This window comes from Quercus lobata, chromosome 12 (assembly GCF_001633185.2).
Source record: "Quercus lobata isolate SW786 chromosome 12, ValleyOak3.0 Primary Assembly, whole genome shotgun sequence".
NCBI classification, from domain to species: Eukaryota; Viridiplantae; Streptophyta; class Magnoliopsida; order Fagales; family Fagaceae; genus Quercus; species Quercus lobata.
In genome coordinates, this window is record NC_044915.1 from 35,983,995 (window position 1) to 36,004,007 (window position 20,013).

General features: G+C 32.3%; 3 protein-coding genes across 3 annotated transcripts; 1 reads left to right on the plus strand and 2 right to left on the minus strand.

The window, feature by feature from the left end:
• The first annotated feature begins 301 nt into the window (after window positions 1-301).
• On the plus strand, window positions 302-994 carry LOC115970589 (uncharacterized protein At4g02000-like). Its single transcript, XM_031090196.1, has one exon. The coding sequence runs from the start codon at window positions 302-304 to the stop codon at window positions 992-994; it is 693 nt and encodes a 230-aa protein (XP_030946056.1).
• Window positions 995-3,614: 2,620 nt separating this feature from the next.
• LOC115972637 (leucine-rich repeat extensin-like protein 5) lies at window positions 3,615-5,317 on the minus strand. Its single transcript, XM_031092972.1, has 3 exons — window positions 4,905-5,317; window positions 4,779-4,805; window positions 3,615-4,234 (listed from the first exon to the last, which is right to left on the minus strand). The coding sequence occupies exons 1-3, from the start codon at window positions 5,242-5,244 to the stop codon at window positions 3,735-3,737; spliced, it is 867 nt and encodes a 288-aa protein (XP_030948832.1). The 5' UTR covers window positions 5,245-5,317; the 3' UTR covers window positions 3,615-3,734.
• A 9,863-nt stretch (window positions 5,318-15,180) lies between these two features.
• On the minus strand, window positions 15,181-16,607 carry LOC115969981 (FCS-Like Zinc finger 5). The gene is made up of 2 exons (XM_031089623.1): window positions 16,002-16,607; window positions 15,181-15,646 (listed from the first exon to the last, which is right to left on the minus strand). The coding sequence occupies exons 1-2, from the start codon at window positions 16,403-16,405 to the stop codon at window positions 15,481-15,483; spliced, it is 570 nt and encodes a 189-aa protein (XP_030945483.1). The 5' UTR covers window positions 16,406-16,607; the 3' UTR covers window positions 15,181-15,480.
• Between the last annotated feature and the right edge of the window lie 3,406 nt (window positions 16,608-20,013).

The window sequence follows — 20,013 nt, forward strand, 5'->3', positions numbered from 1 at the left end:
TATTTATAAGATTCTAAAAAAAAAGGCCATTTTTATAAGAGAAAAGAAGGCGAAATTAATTTACTAGCATAAAAGGGAAAAAAGACGTGGAAACACTACGAGAGAAAAAGGAGAGAGAAAGGAGCTCTGAAGAAAGCGACGCGCTAGAGAGAAGTACCAAGAAATTCAAAGACAACCATTGTGAAGGGGAGTACCAATCGGGAAACTCTGAATCAAATGCGAATGCATTTAGGAGTTATAAGGATAAGCTGGTGGGGGATATTCCAGGGCGTACGAACAAGCATTTGGCTTTGATGCTTTCATGGAGGATGAAGCAGACTCGGACTGTGAGGAGTCTAGCCTATGTGAAGATATGGTCGCGATATCTCTGTCAAAAGAAGAAAAGGTCAGAATCTGTGAGCCTTGGGGAAATGCTATCATTGTCAAAACGTTTGGGTGGAAAGTGGGTTTTCTTTTCCTGTCAACCAAACTGCGGACTATGTGGATGCCTTCTGGTAGAATGGATGTCATTGATTTAGGTAATGATTTTTTTCTTATCAAGTTTGAGCTACAAACGGACCTAGAAGTGGTTTTGAAAGGGGGCCCTTGGTTTGTTGGCCAACAGTTTCTTGCCATTAGAAAATGGGAGCCGGAGTTTAAGGCGGAAGAAGCTTCTCTTTCCTCTGTGGCTGTTTGGATTAGGTTGCCTGGATTACCTATTGAGTTCTACGAACCCACCATTCTCAAGAAAATTGGTCGGGCCATTGGACCTGTTCTACATATTGACTCTTATATAGCAAATGGTGTTAAAGGCCGTTTTGCTAGACTCTGTGTTCAGGTTAATATTGAACAACCTCTCATCAATACTGTTAAAATTGGTAAAATGGTTCAGCTTGTCCAATATGAAGGGATCAACATGCTTTGCTTTGCTTGTGGCCGTTTAGGTCATCGTAAGGAAAACTGTCCTGCATTGATTCGAAGCACTGTTGGGACTACCAAGAACTCCTCTCCGTAGTCATCACCGAGGAACCAAAGCTCCTCTGTTCCGCTGGAGAGTGATCAGTCCGGTGATCCTTTGAAGGAACTTTCTACTCCTAGTGCTGTTATGATGTCGAAACACATGGGCAAGGCGTATGGTGAGTGGATGGTTGTGTCGCGTAGGAAAAAACCCAACGGGAAGAATAACGCCCACTCAAATGAAACCAGAGTTGATGAGACTAGGGGGCAAGATGTGCCCCCGTAATCAAGGGATCCCCAGGCAATCCCTCGAGACGTGGTCCCTGACAACAGAAAAGATATGAAGTGTAAGGCTTCTACGTTTAGTGTTGGGAAAGATAGACACAACGGAGGAAACGGCCAAGAAAAGCCAATATCTAGTCAAGGTCTTCTCAAGGGCAAAAAAGGGTTTTCCTATAAAGCAGCCAATACTTTATCTAAACCAAACCATAGGAAAACAGTAGCAGACCATGTGAGTAACCGTAGTTTGGGTTGGGAACAAAACAATTGGCTTCCTAAGACCCCATTCAACACTAACACTATCTTTAACTTTGGTGCTGGGTCCTTTGAGAATGACATCTCAATACTTTCGCTGGGCGAGACTTCTGAAAGGGAAAATAATCCCAGTGGGGAAATCAACTATTGCAGGAATTCAAAAGGACCCAACGGAGATCATGGGGTGGTACAACGTAGAGGAAATGGAGGCGTGGAAGAATATCTTCCCTTTAACGGTGGTCAGTGCACGGCTGGGTTACCTTCCGATGATAGACGAGGCATGGTTCACCACTCCGAACCCATATTGGCACTTCCTGACGGATCAGCCAAAGTTTCCTCCATTGATGTCCCAGCCGCAAGGGCATTTATTCGAGCAACCCCTTTGCGAAAAATCTCTGAGTGCCCTGGAGAAAATATTCCTGGAACCAGTGATAATGTAGAGGAAAATTCTTTTGGAGAAACCCATCAAAATGGCCATCATGGGAAATCTATTCAAGGTGAAGCTTCTGCAGTTCTCAGTCCCTTCAATAGCACTCACTCTTAATATTTGAAGCAGCCTGGGTCCGTTGGGTATACTGAAGCATGCGGTGAATCTCTTCCCGGAAATTATTCGGGTGAATAGAGAGTTGAAACAAACATGGAAGTTGAGGAAGATGGGTGAGGACCTTTCCCCAACTTATTTTGATGCCCGATCCAATCCAAATCCCATTATGAATATTTTAATTTGGAACTGCAGAAGGGCTATGAAGCCCAACTTTAAGAAGACAGCTCTGGATCTTATTGAATGGCATCAACCAGCTATCTTTGTCATTACGGAAACCCGAATTGATGGGCCAAGAGCGGACTACATTATCAGGGGCCTGCCTTTTGATGGGGCTTACTCGACTAAAACTATTGGTTTTGCTGGGGGTATATGGCTTTTATGGCGTTCTGACCTCGTTGAAATGGACATTCTCTTTGCCACTGAACAGGAGATTCATGCCATTGTTCAGGACCCTAATCAACTTGATGCCTAACTGCACTGTGACCCATATATTTCGGGAAGCTAACAGATGTGCAGATATTATGGCTAAAATGGGAGCTGAGTTAGTTTCTGACTTCCAAATTTTGTATGAACCATCGCCTGTGGTGGATAATGCGCTAGTTTTTGACAAAGCTGAGCTATTTTGTAATAGACTGATTGTGTAATGTTATTTTCCTCTCGTTGTTTACCAAAAAAAAAAAAAATGGAAAAAAGACTAAATATATATATAAGTTTTTTTTTTTTTTTTGAAGGAGCTATTTTGGTTATTGAATTATGTGTCAAAGCCATGGTTTTAAAAATCAGATTAGACCGGTCAGTCCGACCAGTTGAACCGGGAACCAACCACCAGTCTAGTCCAAAAAAAACCTCAATAACCAGTGAAAATCGGCCAAAACTAATCAAAAATTAGATTAAACTGGGAACCAGAGGCAAATCCAATTTTACCCCAGTATGGTTTTTAAAAGCATGGTTAGAGCTCAATCTTGACTTTAATATTTACTCTTGCTTTCACTTACTATAAAAATTAATGATCACAAATGTATAAACTGTGTCACTTTTAATCTCTTTGATCTCTTATTAATGAAGAAAAAATATATTGCATATAAAACTCACTCAATTGTAAAAACAATTTCATAAAAATACCTAAAATTCTACACACACAAAAATGGGGACAATATTAATATTGAAATTCTTGATACAATCAATAAAGCAAGGATAAAATTAGAGTGAAAAAATATTGTTAAATGACCAACATTTTAATTTATCTAAAAAATAGTACATATATGTAAATTCCTTTTAGTCACCGTTCCCTGAAGAAAAAAAAAATGTATAAAAAATGCACAACAAATATGGCTCCGTTTGGTATGCGAGTTCAAACGCATGTTTTTAATTTTTAAACAATATTACACATATTTCCAAAAAAACTGAAAACTGTTGTTTAAACACACATACCAAATGGACCCTATGTGCTTGGAAACACAGTGGCTACAGACCATGTATTTTCCTTCATATTATTGCACTGTCTGTATCTTTTGTTTTCTCAGAGGGAGATTTTTAACTCACTTCAACTTCAACGGATTCAACCGATTTATGAAAGTACTAAATTAATTCATTCCAAAAGTGCCAACAATTATAACAAATTGAAGAAACTAGTTCCAATTACACAGCCTAAAAAAGCATGGAACACATTCTCAAAAAAAAATAAAAAAGCGTGGAACATAATAAAAATGATGATCATATCCTACACCATGATACAGGAAAATGTAGCAATAAGCATACTAACAAGAATAACAAATGAAACTGATGTAGAATAGGTTCCAGCATGTACTACTGGGGATGAGACTGGAGGAGCTCGAGCAAACATTCCTCCTTTAGTGTTGTTGTTTGAGCATGCTGGAACTGGAGTATTTGAATTTGGTGGCACTAGAGTTGGTGGTTTTGGCAACATTGGAGGTGGAGCATTCTTTGGTGGTGATGGGATTGGAAATGTAGTCTTTGGTGAGCTTGGACTTGGACGAGCATAATCTAGTGGTGATGGGCTTGGAGGAGTTTTCTTTTGTGGGTTGGGGCTTGGAAGAGTAGGGTTTGATGGTGATGAGCTTGGAGGAGTAAACTCCGGTGGGCCTGGGATTGGAGGAGTAGATTTTGATGATGATGGGCTTGGAGTAGTTGGTGAGCTTGGAGGAGTATACTCTGGAGGTGATGGGCTTGGAGCCGTTGGTGACGAATTTGGAGGGTTAACTGCATAACATCGTCAACAAAAATGAGAATAACAACATTGATGAAATATATATATATATATATATATATATTTGCCCCTAAAAAACTGCGAAGAATTGTTTAGTTTATACTTAAGATCTTGATAGGCTCAATGTGCATTAATAAAATTGTACATTTTATTATTAAGTAAAACTATCAAAACAGTAAATTAGACACTGAATTGAGACTTGGCCTTGACACCTTAAGAGTGCATTCTATTTATTTTTGTTCTTTTTCAAATAACAAAAAAAAAAAAAAAAAAATCATGGTTAAGCTTGTGGGAGCATTTTTGGATTGACAGGCCAATAGCTTGCTTGTAACCATTTTCTCCTCAATGTCCCACATCGAAAGAAACTCCTCCCACTTTCTGCTTTATAAGCTGTGAAACAAGGAGTAGTGTACCATCAGTTATCTATTAGCCTGTCAATCCAAAAATACTCCCACAAAGCTCATTAATGTTGCTCAAATTAGAAGCTAATTTTGAAATAACAGTAGTGAAATTACATGGAATACAAATAGAACATACCAGGGGGTGTCATGGGAGACCCGAGAACTGCATGCAAAAATAAAACCCAAACAATCCATTAAACCTCAAATAAGAAAAAAAAAACTAACAAATGTTAAAATGCAAAACATGAGAGATCTCACTTACTGTCACAATCAGTAAAGGAAAGAACAGATGAGCCACAAGCAGAAGGCAAAGCAATCGCTCTTGCAATATTCAAGGTAAGACCAAGTTCACGACTACCCCTTAGGGCTACACAAATGCATTCCCGGCTTATTTCCAGAACTGCTTCAAATGAGGAACAACATAAAGCATCTACCTTTGTTTGCTCACTCCCAGCACTCAAATATGGAATGCACTCAAGCACATCATATACTATGGCAGAGCAATCCGAAGCTGGTGTGGTTGATGGTGAATAATCATTGTCACCGTTTGAGAGAAGAAGTAATGTATAGAAAATGGAAGCAAAGATAAAAATTCTCTTCATATTTTTTTTTTTTGAAGGGAGGAAGAGTCACAAGTCTAGTCACTTTTTTTTACAAGAATAAGGTTTAGTCACTTCATCCTCTTTTGTTTTTGGCTTTAAATAATAAATTTCATCAAGTTTGATTTTAAATCAACATATCAACAATATATAGTTACGAGTAATTTGATTATTTTTAAATTTTTTCTATTTACCTTATCTAATTTAAATTTAAACTCTTCATCTTAATTGAATATTCTTGTGGTTTCATTTTTTTTTTTTTTTTTTTGAATATTCTTGTAACTGTCAGCAGCCTAAGATATTGGAGTATCTTGATTTATCAATCCATTGGTTTTGCACAGCGTTGAACGTTCACATTTTTGGATAGGTTTAAATTCGGTAACTAACAGCTAGGATTTGAATGATGTTGGTATCTAGTAAGACCAGGTCTATTATTTCACTAGTAATTTTAAGATTCTCAACAAGAATAGGTCTATTTCACTAGTATTTTTTCCCATATCCATATTTTAGTATTGTGAGTCTGTGACATTTTCAGGCCAACCTAATAATATTTGTCATTGTGAATAATGATTCTCTTGTACCCATTTGCTGGTGATGTAGGAGAACTTGGTTTTATTAGAACAAGAAACTTCATGAATTTTACCAAAAAAAAAAAAAACTTCATGAAAGTTCATGTTGCTTTGAATCCGCTAGTTCATTAGGAAATTCCACTCATAATTTGTTATTGCTTTTATGGTGTTGTCCAAGAATAGATGTACTTCCTCCTTTAGTGGATCCTGGAAAGCGTTTAGCTCAAGCTTTGGCTTTGGAAAGCAATGCTACCATTAACACCAATTTGAAATCAATGATAGGTGATGAAGAGAAAACGAGGGAGATACTATCATTTGTAAGAATAAATTGTTCCATTTGATAATGTATCCATTTAATAACTTCATATATATTATGGTTTAATAAGATGATACATGCACTTAAAATATTGGTTAATAGAGAGGTAAATTTTCTAAGTAACTCCAACTTTAATGGGCAAGTGGAGGACTTAGGTACAAGAAATTTGGTCCTCTCTTTACCTGTAAAAGAGACATTCAGCTACCCCATTACATACATTGAATAGTTCAAAAAAAAAGAGGGTCAAGAGAAAGAAACCAATTCTATAAGAATTAAATGCCTTTTATAGTTTATAGTGAGACCTGATCTTAAGAAAATTTCAACAATGGATCAAGGTAAGCTTTATAATTAATTTATGTAGTTGTAAAATCATGATAATTCAATATTCTAATTTTATATTATGGTTGTTTATAATCTAACAACGTAAAGAAAACATTTACATCATTAAGCAATCACATGTGGAGCCCGAAGCAGAGGTTGACTAAACTAACCTGTTGGAGCCATTTATAGATTCAGTGGGAGACAACCAAGCAATAGATCAAGAAGCACAGGCCTCCAAATTGGTTACTTAAGCATATGCTCTATTAAACAATTTTAAGGAAACCTTGGCAGGGAGACTGAGAAAGCTCAACTACCCAAAAAACAGTGGTGAAGCCTGTGCTCCTCGTGTGACTGTTCTACACAAATTGATATTGGAACTTGGAAGCTGTTTTGAAACATTTCATGTAATTGTTCGGTGGTGTTAGAATGTGGATGTTGATCTGTATTTTGTGTTTCAGAAGTGTGCTGTATTTTGTTTTTGATGGGTATTTTGTTCTTGTTTAGGTGCATTGATATTGCTAGACTTGTACTATAATATTAGTTGTTGGGTTTATTGTTCTTGCAGTATTACTTGTCTGTTGTAAAATTTGTTGTATTTAATAAAATTTTCCTTGGACATGGTTTGTCTCGCTCTTTTTTATTTTTTTACTTTTCCAATCTTTTTTATTTTTTTTAATAAAAAGTTTTGCTCTTCTAATCTGAAGAGCACATCACACGATTGAATATACTTTTGCTCATTCATAACAAATTAAAAAAGGAACAAAAATCCTCTTCTCTAAATTTAAATTCAAAAAAAAAAACCTATGAGGAATAAAGGAGAAAGTAAAGGTTACACCTAATTCCAACATATTTCCCGATGGGCTATAATAAAAGCTGAAAACAATAGCAATCAAGTTATTAATTGGGTGTTTTTTTTTTTTCTTCTTCTAAATATTCGGTTTTTCAAAATTATTTTGTTAAAAAGTCTTTATCGCAACTTATTTTGTCATGTGACCGTTTTTAGAATTTGTCTTTCTTAAAATTGAGTTCAAAGTAGAACTCGATTTTGTCAAAGTCAAATTGTATGCAATTCAATGATATGTGATCAATGTTGGACTCAATTTTCCTAAATTTTTGAGTTTCACGTTTCACTTAATTGCATAGAACTTGATTTTAGTGAAATTGAGTTCCAAACCATGCTTTTGTCTTGTCCCACGTATTGCACCTAAGTCACTATTTTTTATTTTATATCATTATTTACAACATATTCACTATTTATGATACTTTTTCATAGCATTCTATCCTTAAATGATACTAGAAATGCTACAAATTTTACTATTTACGTCTTACAAATTGGTATGTCACCAATCACAAAAAATAATTTCAAACACTTATTCATTATATTTTTTAAGTAACACTAATTACATTTTTACTCCATCAGTTTGTAAATTTTTTAGTAGCTATGAATTGGTTATTTTTGTTTATTTATTTTAATAATATGAAATATATTCATATTTGCTTACCATTGTTTATTTATTTTGTTATTATTGTTAATTAATATTTTAAAGATTAATTTCACTTTTAATATCATCAATTAATTTTGCCCCCACTAGACTAAAATTCTGGCTCTGCCACTATATATATATATATATATATATATATATAAAATACAATCGATCACCAACACAACAAAACCCCATGGAAGCGTGGATGTCCAGGTGGTATACATTCCAGCCTCTCCCTCATAGCATGTGATGCCTAAAAGTGTGTTGGACTTATATACTGTGAGGCAGTGGTTGCCTACAATTCGTTTTATAAGACTATAACATAATTTAATCTAACTGGGGCCTAAGGTTTAATAAAAAATAATAAAAGCAAAAGGGAAACAACAGAAAAGGACTCCATTTCTATGTCCCTCAAAAACACCAAAGGAAGTTATCAAAAAAAAAAAAACACCAAAGGAGGCATTCTAGCCCCATGCTTTATAAGAGACAGCCTAATGAGGCTAAATTACAAGCAAAATAATTTGCTGCCCTAGGCACATGGACAAAAAGACCAAAGAGCAAAAAGATTCAATCAGTACTTGATGTCCAAAATAATGTTACTAATTTCCCAATAGACCTCAGCCAAGGGATAAGAGAGTTTATATCAAAGATCATTTTGTATAAAATGGTGTTCCTTGTTAAAGTTCGTACTACATAATAGAAGAATTATGTTAATAGGGACTAGAAGAGACGGGTAGTAGTTAATTTTATTCGAATTTTTGAAAGGTTTGATTTTCGGACTTGAACCCATGACAAATTGTTTAGACATATTAATGACATTAACCATCACATTAAGTTCCAAGCCTCCAACCAATAATAATCTCTGCTCGTTTGGAGAACCTAACTATTTATTTTTTCGGAGTGTATATACTATATAATCCTTCCATCCCACTCAAACCAAATAATTATAATAAAAGATCCATAAGGATAGATCTAAGATGTCAGCAGTTAGATAAAGGTTTTAAACTCAAAAACATATGAATATCAAGAAATCTTAAAAATCACTAACCCAATCCATGGAGTTAATTATTGTATTTTGTATTTTGTATTTTGTGTTTGTTTCAAGTATAATATTCATTAAGATAAATGTAAATTATTCTTATAAATAGCTTTAAGACAACTAAATCCTTAAATTGTGGACTATTAATATGAAAATGAAGGAAGAAGTAATAAAACACTATTTAAAACTACTACCATTGTCATTGCTGATGTCTTTATTGTTTTACCTCATTGTTGATGTCCTTGTTGACGTACATTGATAATAAATGTGTACTTAATTAATAATTTAATAGTAGCCTCAGTATTTAAATTTAAAGGGGGCAGAAATTGAACCCTTCCCAAACAGCAAACTCAAATATATATATATAACATAGGGTTGAGTTGATGACACACACTATGACAGTATATCATAAAAAAAAAAAAAAAAAAATAAAAAAAAATCTGGTGGGAAATCAAGTTCACGGATTGGTTGGCGCTGACCCCATGGCCCATGTTACAAAAAAAATTGAGAATCTCATCTTGAGTCTTGAGTCAGCTCACCTGATATTTTTCTAAATTGAAAGCTACGATTGATCGAACACAATAATTTGAGTGCATATTAACGTTTGTTTATTAGCACTTGATGCAACAGACACAAGCCCACTTAAGCGATTTTCCTTTACATTAAACAATTTTCAAGATACGAGATTGCTGCACTTTTTTATTTATTGTATTATTTTTAAAATGTAATAAAGAAATTGAATAAAGTAACTTTCGGGCTCTTCTGGGAAGTAGCTTATGAATTTATGAGTACAGGTGTTAACCCATTATTATTTGTGCCTTTGGTTTCCTGATCCTCGGCAGGATGTGCAATTTGTTGGCACCCAAGCCACTCCACTTTCCTAGCCTGTCCGGAATTTAGAGATTATCTCGTGGCTTACATTACATATATAAATAAGGGTCATGCTAACAAGCGGCCTTAGAGCATTAATTAAAAATTCAATTAAAAAAAGTTTTGACATTACTTTTATGGAAAATGAAAAAAACTATCAAAATATTAATTATTTTTTTTTCTTTTCCCATAAAAACTTTCTTTAATTGGATTTTTAACCAGTACACTAAGGACACTCGTTAGCATTTTCCTATAAATAAAATGAAATAAAATAAAATAACAAGAATCTTGCTTTTTTTATATAAAATAATAGAATTTAATTTATATTGTTTTACAACAAAATACCATATGACAAGTTGTTACTAATTTTTATTTAGGAAAACTACTTATATACTTTTTTTACTATCACCAACGACTTGTTAATTATAATTTGTTGTAAAATTATTGTAAAAAAATTATGTTTGTACCAATGGCGGCGCCACATGGTGTTCAAGGGGTTCAAATGAACCCCCTGACTTGTGATTTTTTTTTTTTTTTTTTACATATAACATTTTAAAATATGTTTGTTTTGAATACCTTAAAATAAAATTTTGAACCCCCTAAAATAAGTCCAAAGAACAAATCAATTCAATACTAAAATTTATCTTGGCCTTCTTAAACAAAAAGAAAAAACCCAACATCAAACCAATTTGATCTAAAATCTGAGGAAAAAAAAATAGCAAGTCCAACAACAAAAATTAGTAATTTGTTGATCTTAAATCTCAGAAAAAGACAATTAAATGAGCTGTAAAGTGTAAACACTAAAATAAAATTAAGTGTGAGGCAATGGAAGTAGAGCACGAGACAGTGGAGAATGAATACATTTTTTTTAATGATTGTATCATGTTGCGTTAAATTCTTAATAGAGTAATGTAAAAAAACACAACAAAATTCTTCTTAATGAATTACAAAGACATGTAAGTTGTCACAATTGAGTTGAATTATTAAATGAAAGAATTGAAAATAGTAAAAAAAAAAAAAACTAATAAATAATGAATTAGAGTATTCTAAATAATAATAATTAAAATTTACTTAACAACAATAATTAATAACTTTATTATAGTAATAGAGAATAGATAATTTACAAGATTTAATCTTAGCAATAATAATTAATATCTTCATTATACTAAGAAAACATATGCCTAATGACCTTATAATTTATCTTTAATTCTCTTGCTAGATAAGGAAGTCACATATACCGCAAGATTTATCTCCTATCTAAGATTTATTATCTAAAAGAACTCATGTTGAGTTAAATAATAATAAATAAAAATAAAATAAAATAAAACTTCTTTTAGATCATACGTTACGAAATATCTCATCAATATTATCATAATGATCAAGATGAAAAAAATTATTTACAAAGAGGTCCTTATCAACCTCTTCAACATGAATTTGAATGACCCCCCTAAAAGATATTCTTGGAGCTACCACTGGTCCATACTCCATAGCATTATTCTTTTAGAATAGTGACATATTTGTATAAAAATGCTACATACGTGAAGTGTCACTTGGAAAATATAATTTTTTATATTTATTTATTTATTGACGTAAACAACTAAGCACGCATGGGCACATATATTAATACTCAAATTGAAAGGTAAATAAAAAATAATAATAACAACAACAACTATAACAACAGTTAATATACTTAATCTCAAAGGCTTAGTCTAATGGTTTCCAAAATCTCAGGAAATCTATGAGCTAGGTCTAAATTCAAAATTTTCAACCAACATTTTAGGATCATCTCCAATGAGACTTTCCTTTTAATTTATATATATTTTTTAATATATTATATGAGTGTGTGGTTGGGTGGGGGGTTGTAACCTGGTATGTCTTAGGTACAAAATCATATATCTATTGAATTATATTTATACACCCTTTTTTTTTGCAATGATACCTCTATAGTTGTAACCATTTTCACCAAAATCCATAAAAATTATTATGGTTTGCATTTCTGTCTTTAATCATCAGTTCATCACTAGTGACGTCTGTCTCTCATTTTCTCTCTCTAATATAGGAAAATATATCTTAATTATATAAATATATATATATAAATATATATATATATATATATATTAATAACAGTCACAAACACACAAAAGGATAAGATTATAAGAAAGAATAAATAGCACCACATGATAATGAAGAAAATGGATATTGGAATTTTATCATTATTGCTGTACATCAAGGTTATTTGAAATACCATTGTGTATCATTGACATAATGGTCACTCAATAAAGTATAAGTGTTTGTAAGGTGTGGCCGTGTGGAAGGGCAATGCCAGAATTCAAGTCTCCAATAGAAAGTTTTACACATACAAACCTAGATTAGATTAAAGTAAAATTCTATATCAAAAAAAAAATATATATATATATATATATATAAAAATTTGGTTTGAAATATTATATTGTGACGTGAAATTATTCATTCTTAGCTTTTCTATATGTGAAATTTTTATCTCTTTATCCCCAATTATATAATTGGGAAATAAACTTGAAGAGTTGGCACATTTAGTTTGCACTTACAGCTTACAAATGATCATTGAGAGTTTCGTCTCACCAAATCTTTGTGGTATAGATTTCATCATTATATGTAATCCATTTGATTCAATTCATTATTAATGAGAGATTCCTCATGAGAAGTAAATCACTAAATTAAGTTTGACCTACGCTGTAATTCTTCACGTGCACTCTTTTTTAATAAAACACAAAATGGTGGAATTTCGATTTCAATCCTTTCAAAATTTGGTTTAACTTGAAATGATGCTGATCATTATATGAATTTTACGTTTTTATCCATTGATTACACTGGAAACCAGGTCATGTGAGGGACATTATTAGTTATGCTATTAATTTTGTTGTTCATCAATAACAATATGAAATCATTGAAATGATGAATACTGAAAAAGGAATAACAAAGTTTTGAGATCTTAGTAGTAGTTATTATTTATGGTGACAAATACTTTTTTTGGGATGAAAGATAACAATTTCTTATGTTTCTTTTGTTGCGGTGGAAATGTTTTTAATAATTTCTAGTATTTGGAATAATAATAAAAAGGCTACGATCAATCGAAAATAATGAATTCTAAATGTGGAAAACGTTTGACCTCATAAAATTGAAATTGTTATTTGTTATTGTCCAATTCCTCTAATCCCACTTTAAAACTTTAAAACTTTCTATTTGTCTAATTAATTTAACGATCTAATTTTTAAAGCATTTTTTCTTATCATCATATAAAATCAGGTATTAAAAAGAAGTCATTTTAATGGAACATTTGTTTTTTTAATGAAATATTCTAATGGGACATGATAATGCGAATATTTATTGTTTTTATTGATAAAAATTAAGGGGAGAGGAATATGAAAAAAAAAAAAAAATATATATATATATATATATATATATATAGAAATATAGATCTCGAATTGTCTCTTTTTTTTCTTTCTTTTTTTTTAAGAAAAAAGTTTAAGTGAGATGAGTCTACCTCATATTAAGGTTAGAGCAAACCGTAAGTTTTAGAAATAACTTATATTGGATTTATAGATCGTCCACGAAAAAAAATTGTTAACAACGAGAATCAAACCTAAACCTATTAAACGAAACATTCAAACCTTATCAAATGAACTAACCTCCATTAATTAAATCAAATCTCGAACGGTGGAAAACCAAAAATGGAAAGGTTGGTAGTAATAAATAATCATGTATAATACATATGGAGGTGTAAAGCTGTCTCTATACTCAATTGAGTATTGAATGAAGGCACACCGGTCCTCTTGCTCCTCAACAAACCACCTGTCCGCCGGTCCCCATGGGCTATTTACATTTAGCTTCAACATCATTGTCACCCACTCATTTCCATTCCATATAGTCCCAAAATACACACCAAAAAAAACACAGATTGATCTCTCACATGGCGCGGAGTCATATCAGAAAAGACATCATAATCATGTGGATCCCATCTTGAGAAAACGAGTGGGGACGTTGATATTCAATATATTCAAATTTTTTTAATTAATTAAGTGGTCCCCATCACTCTCGCAAGCGGCAATTCCCAACTCCCAACTCAACATCTCCAGCAGCCAATTGCAAGCCTAAAATGAAAAGAACAAATGAATCACTGAAAAATGACTCTCCCTCCCTCCCTCCCTCCCTCCTTCCACTCCAAAATGAATATCTTTCCCCAATATTTTCTTTTTCTTGTATTGTGCGAAATGGGACCCATTCCATGCAAGGCTGAGCTGAGTCCACAGATTCCTTCCCCCACACCCTCCACCATTTCTTCCTCACAGACATAGCCACTATATACTACAACCTTTTTAACCCCATCACTTTTCTTTTTACCCTATCAATTAATCCTTTTTTTTTCCCTTCCCAATTCTATAACGAAAAACTCTTACTTTATTTATATTGATGAGGAAAATTCTTAATAATTTTTTTAGTACGGAAAAATAATAGTACTTTTTTGTCTCATATTTATGATGAATTTTACTATAAATTTAATGAATAGACTCCATTATAAATGTGAGAGGAAAGAGTATCATTTTTCGTGCTTCTTTCTGAGAGAATATATTTGGTATCAAATGATATTATGTCAGCAATATCAAAATTTAATAAGTGTGAAACATGTCTACAAAAAATATGTAAATATGTACAACATTATAAACTTTTTTTTTTTCTTCTATTGTATTTAGTTTACAATTTTTTTTTTTGAGATATAATTTTAATATGTTGCTAATCCCGCAGTTTGAACCCTTTCACTTCAAGATCTCCAAACACACACTTTGTGAATAGGACAATATAAACATATAATTATCATTCTATAATTTCACTTCAACAAAGTCCACTGCTTTTGTTTCTTTCTGTTGACCTTTTTTTTAATGAGAAATTTTGCATTCATGTGGGTGTGATAAATAATGTAATCCTTCATTAGAAAAATAATTCATAAACCAAACAGAATTTGTTGTATGGGTTGGCCAATTTAGGTACTGAATTACTATGATTGGAACATGTTTAATCTGTCTTTTATTTTTTGATGTAACAGGTTCAACAATTAAACAATTGGAATAAAAAAGAAGGTAAGTTCTTTGAATTCCTATTTATTTCCTCCACCTTCTTCTATTCTCTCTCTACCTCTTCTCTTTTTTGTTTTTTTGTTTTGTTTTTTTAATGCCCAATTGGCATCTCATGAATACAACCAAAAGTCATGGGGTTACATTAAAAAGAGGACCTCTTCAAAACCAGTACTATCCCACCAAAAACTTCGATGGCCCGTCAATTTTCTCACTGAAAAATTAAGCACCATTCACATAACTTGTAAAATATGCAGATTTCTTCCATTAGTACCAAAAGCAAAAACAAGAGGGAAGAAACTAACAGAAATTACAGGCCTATTGTTACTTGTATACGTTCTAGATGATCCACATAAAATTACAGCTTCCATTCAAAACTTGACCCCCCACAATAGCATTAAAAAAAAAAAGAAAAAAAAAGAGAGGATATCTCCACCCTATATAGCACCGCACTCCACATATATTATAACTGTAAGTTCTAGATATTACATGTAATATGTTGTGTGTAAGCATGGAAAGTGTACGATTGGGGCTACAAGGCCACAACAGTTTCACCTTTAGTGGAGACTTGGGGTCCGATTGTGGTGGACGAAACACCAGTCACATCTTTCTTTGAAGCCAATGAGCACTTTTCCATTCGCTCATCTAGGTTCATCTGTTGCTGCCGACACTCTAGACTGCAAAAAGCACTATCACCCCTGCAAAAAAAACACAATTTTATTAGCATGATCCCATCAGTATATCATGCTAATACATATAGCAAATCAGCAAAGTTTGAGACTTTCAAGCTTAAATATTAGCCTGAACCCCATCAAGCATATGTATAGTATTATTATAAAATTATAATACCTTTGAATTACTAGATTGGCATATGTTTGATAATCAAACTATAACCTTAGTGATATCATTCAAGACAGGATTTTTCTATCTGTCTCCTATATAGGAAATTACCCCAGAAAAATTTTGAGGACACAAACCCAAAAGAAAACAAAAGGAAGGAACTTTATAAAAACAAAGAACTCAGAGGGGAAAAAAAATCCTTAATAATTATACCTGTACATGTAGATGTCACGGCCAGGGAACAAGCGGCGCTTGCAGAGAGAGCAAGCCCTTAAGAAGTGAGCGGTGTCAACAGAATCAACAGAATTGCGCCTATGGTTTCTAGGTGAGACCATGGTGGTGGGTTGCAATAACTGCTGGTTTAGTCCATCAAGGCCGCCACCACCACCACCACCTCCACGTCTCTGTGACTGTGAGGCACTACCACCACCACCACCACAAGAAGCATTAGTAGGGTGTCTCTGGGTGTTGGTGGGGTTGTTCTGATGAGTAGTAGAATCGGAGATCATCAGCTGCGGTGGTGGAGCACCATCGGAGTTGGTGTTTAGATCAAGAGTGATCTCACTCATGCTCGTTGTTCTTTTCATTGGTGGACGTGGCCTCTTTCCCAGCAACATCTTCTCCTCTCTTCTCTGCTATAAATATATTCCTCTCCTTCTTTTTTTCTGCTAATAGGTTAATACACTCTCTCTCTGTGTTGGCCTTTTGTTTCTTTTCTCTGTGAAATCTGTGTGAGCTTAGAAATGAAGGAGTTTTGAGCGAGAGAGAATGAGAAGTGGGGTTTGGGAAGATAAAAGAAGGGCCAGGAACCCCGGAGTGAATCTGGGCCGTTAATTCGCATATCTGTGAACTGATTGAATTCCTCCATATAGTTACAAAACCCACGTCACCCTCTCATTCTTTATTTTATTTTTTTAACCTTTACTATTATTTATCTTGGTAAATGGGGGACTTTGGATACTCTTCTGAGTCTCCATTCACAACAGTGGGATCACTTTTGGGTTTTTTTGGGCCCACATACGTCATAGGTTTTATTTTATTTTATTTTTTAATTTTTGCCTTCTGTTTGCTCAGCATGCGGATGAGCATTCACAATAGCAATTTAGCTTACTTTTTGTATTTTTAATTAATCACTTTTCAAAAAATATATATATTTTTTAATTTATTTAATTATTTCTCTCTCTTCATATATATTTAATTTGATTATGATCAAATATCTCCGTACCCAATTTTACTTTCTTATTCTTTTTCCCGCTTGCCTAAGCCAAAAATAAATTATTTTACATAAGCTAAACTTGTTTCCTAAATTTGAACCGTGGATATGACAAATCTTATCTTGTATATAAATACATAAGATTCTTTTTTTTTTTTGGGGGGGATCATTAGCCAAATTTAAGAACTTATGCTATTTTAGTTAACCTAATGTGAATGCATAAAAATTGGATGCATTTATCATTTTTGTTATTTATATTAGTTAGTAAAAATCATTGGAGTAACTAATAGTGGACATGATTTAGTTTAGCCAATTAAGTTCGAGTTGTTCTCTCACTCTCTCCTTCCCCATTCCTTATGTCTTTTGTCTATATTATCTCAAAAAAAAAGAAAGTTCGTGTTGTTCCTACTTCCATTTCCATATTTGACTTAGAGGATATTTAGGATTAATTATTACTCTATTACTTAATATATTAATTGTGTTTAAAAAAAAAACTATATATATAGTAATTATGTAAAATGTTTCCATATCAATTTATTTTAGAATAAAATTTGGCTATAAACTAAGTTGTAACCATTAATATTTTGTTTATTGGATGTGAATTAAAAAAAAAAAAATCCATCACTGAATAACGTTTTTTTTTTTTCCTTATATCCTCTATACTTGTAAAATTTCTAAAAAATCAAAGATTAATAGTTATATTATCAATCAAATTTTTGTAGTTTAAAATTATGCATAAAAAGTAAGTTTATGGATGGTATAGTTAATAACATTTAATTTGTACAAAATTTAACATGCGTGTTAAGAACATAAAAAGCATGCAGTCTAACTGTTGTGATTTTCAAAATATGTAGTTATATTAATTTTTTTTAGGAGTTATAACCATTAACTACAACCAAGTTTGTAGCCAAGTTTTGCATTTATCTTATTGTTGTATTTTATGATTTAAATGAAATTACTGTTTTCTAATATTTTTCATATATAAATATGCCTATTGATTTTATATATATATATATATATAGCAATGTTTGAGAATCTCACCATTGGATTACATCTCATATATGTTCTTAACATACATACCAATTTTTATGATAATTGAATGTCATTTACCATTCAATTTATAAACTCATCTTTTATGCATTATTTCAAATTACAAAAACTTGAATTTTTTTTTTTAAAAATGATGATGTGGTTATTGATTTTTTTATCATATTAAAATTTTGCAAATATGAAGAATATACGAAAATAATGTAATCTAATGATGAATTTGTCAAAATTCGAATCAAATTAAAAAATTTAGAGCTGTGTAACATACTTTAATGTAAGAAGGCACATTTATGATTTGCGTTGAACAGGTAATCAACAATATTTTTTATGAAAGATAATCGATATGACCCCTAGACATGATGGAGTTTTTGGATAAGAAGTCCTATGCAGGTCCTCTGGTGGAGCACAAAATCAACAAAATGTATGCTGCTGGTTCATTGGAAATTTTTTATTTTGATTTTGAGTATGTGATTACAACATTATCGTTGACTATCAATCTTGATTTTTTTTTTTTTTTTGGAGAAAAATCTTGAATTTTAATACAAGTGTCATTTTATATTTTAAATTTGAAAAATTAAACCTATAATTTTAAAATTTGTAACAAATCAAACATTTTCCGATAAACCTAATTGATTTAGGCTGTGTTTGGCAACATGTAAATTATTTCCAGGTGAAAATATTGTTGGGAAAGGAAAATATTTTCTAGTATTTGGTTACATTTTGAAAATTATATTAGAAAATATTTTCAAGTGTTTGGTAATATTTTGAAAATGCAAATTTTTTACTAGTTTCTCATTTTTTTTCAGCCATTTTCTTAGCTTTCAAACAAATTTTATAATAGAAAATTGCAATATATAAACTTTTTAAAGAAACAAAAATCAAAATAAAACCATTAACTCTCAAACTCGATCAAACCAAAGAGACGGAGGAAGAAAGAGAGAGAGATTGAGGGAAAGAGAGAGGTAGATCGAGAAACTTGGTTGAAATCGGGTCAAAGGGGGGGGGGGGGTTGATCTAGAGACGGTGACGATGATCTTTGGAGGTGTCGATGAGATCGGTCATGGGTGGGTCGATCTTGAGGGTGGTGGCAACGAGATCGAGAAAGGTGGAGGAGACGAGTTACAGGGCGACAACAACGAGATCAAGATGACAAGGCTCCAATTTGTGTTTGGCGTTGACGACGAGCTTCAAGCAACAACAAGAACAAGATGACAAGGCTTCGATCTGTGTTTGGTGGTGACGACAAGTTTCAGGTGGCGATTATGAGCCGAGGGCAGCAACAAAATTGTCCCAAGTTCAAGCTCTCTCTCTCTCTCTCTCTCTCTCTCTCTCTCTCTCGATTTTTAATCCATAAAACTTGGTTTGAAGGTAAATGGAATGTGTAAATGATTTTACAATTGAAGGGGCAAAATTTTACGGTCAAAGGAAATGATATTCGGTTTTACTGAGTTTTACATGTGCTCCCAAACACACATCAAGGTGTAAAGTATTTTCCGAATTTCATTCTCACCCGAAACAAACACAGCCTTAGGGTGAGTTTGAATTAATTTTTTTATTTTATAATTTTTTCCTTATTTTCTTATATGGTAGTAATGTTTTAAATAACTTTTCGTAGGTATAATTGTATCATTATTAACTTTAAGCAATTAAAATTTAAAAAAAAAAAAAAAATCTCTTCTAAAAAAATAATAATTTAACAAAAAACTAATTCAAAAGCACCTTTAATCACCTAATTTGCACATGAGTTTTATTACATTATGAATAATTTTGAATGTAGTTATTAACATATGGCATAATTTTATTTAGTCAGTTAGATTCTAATAAAAAATACTAATAATATTTGACTCTCAAAACAAAAATCTATAGGATTGATTGTTCAAATCGAAACTTCAATGACCAAATTGGAACTCATTTCAAAGTTAGGGAAATATTTGTAAACATCTCAAATTTTTATAACTCACAAGT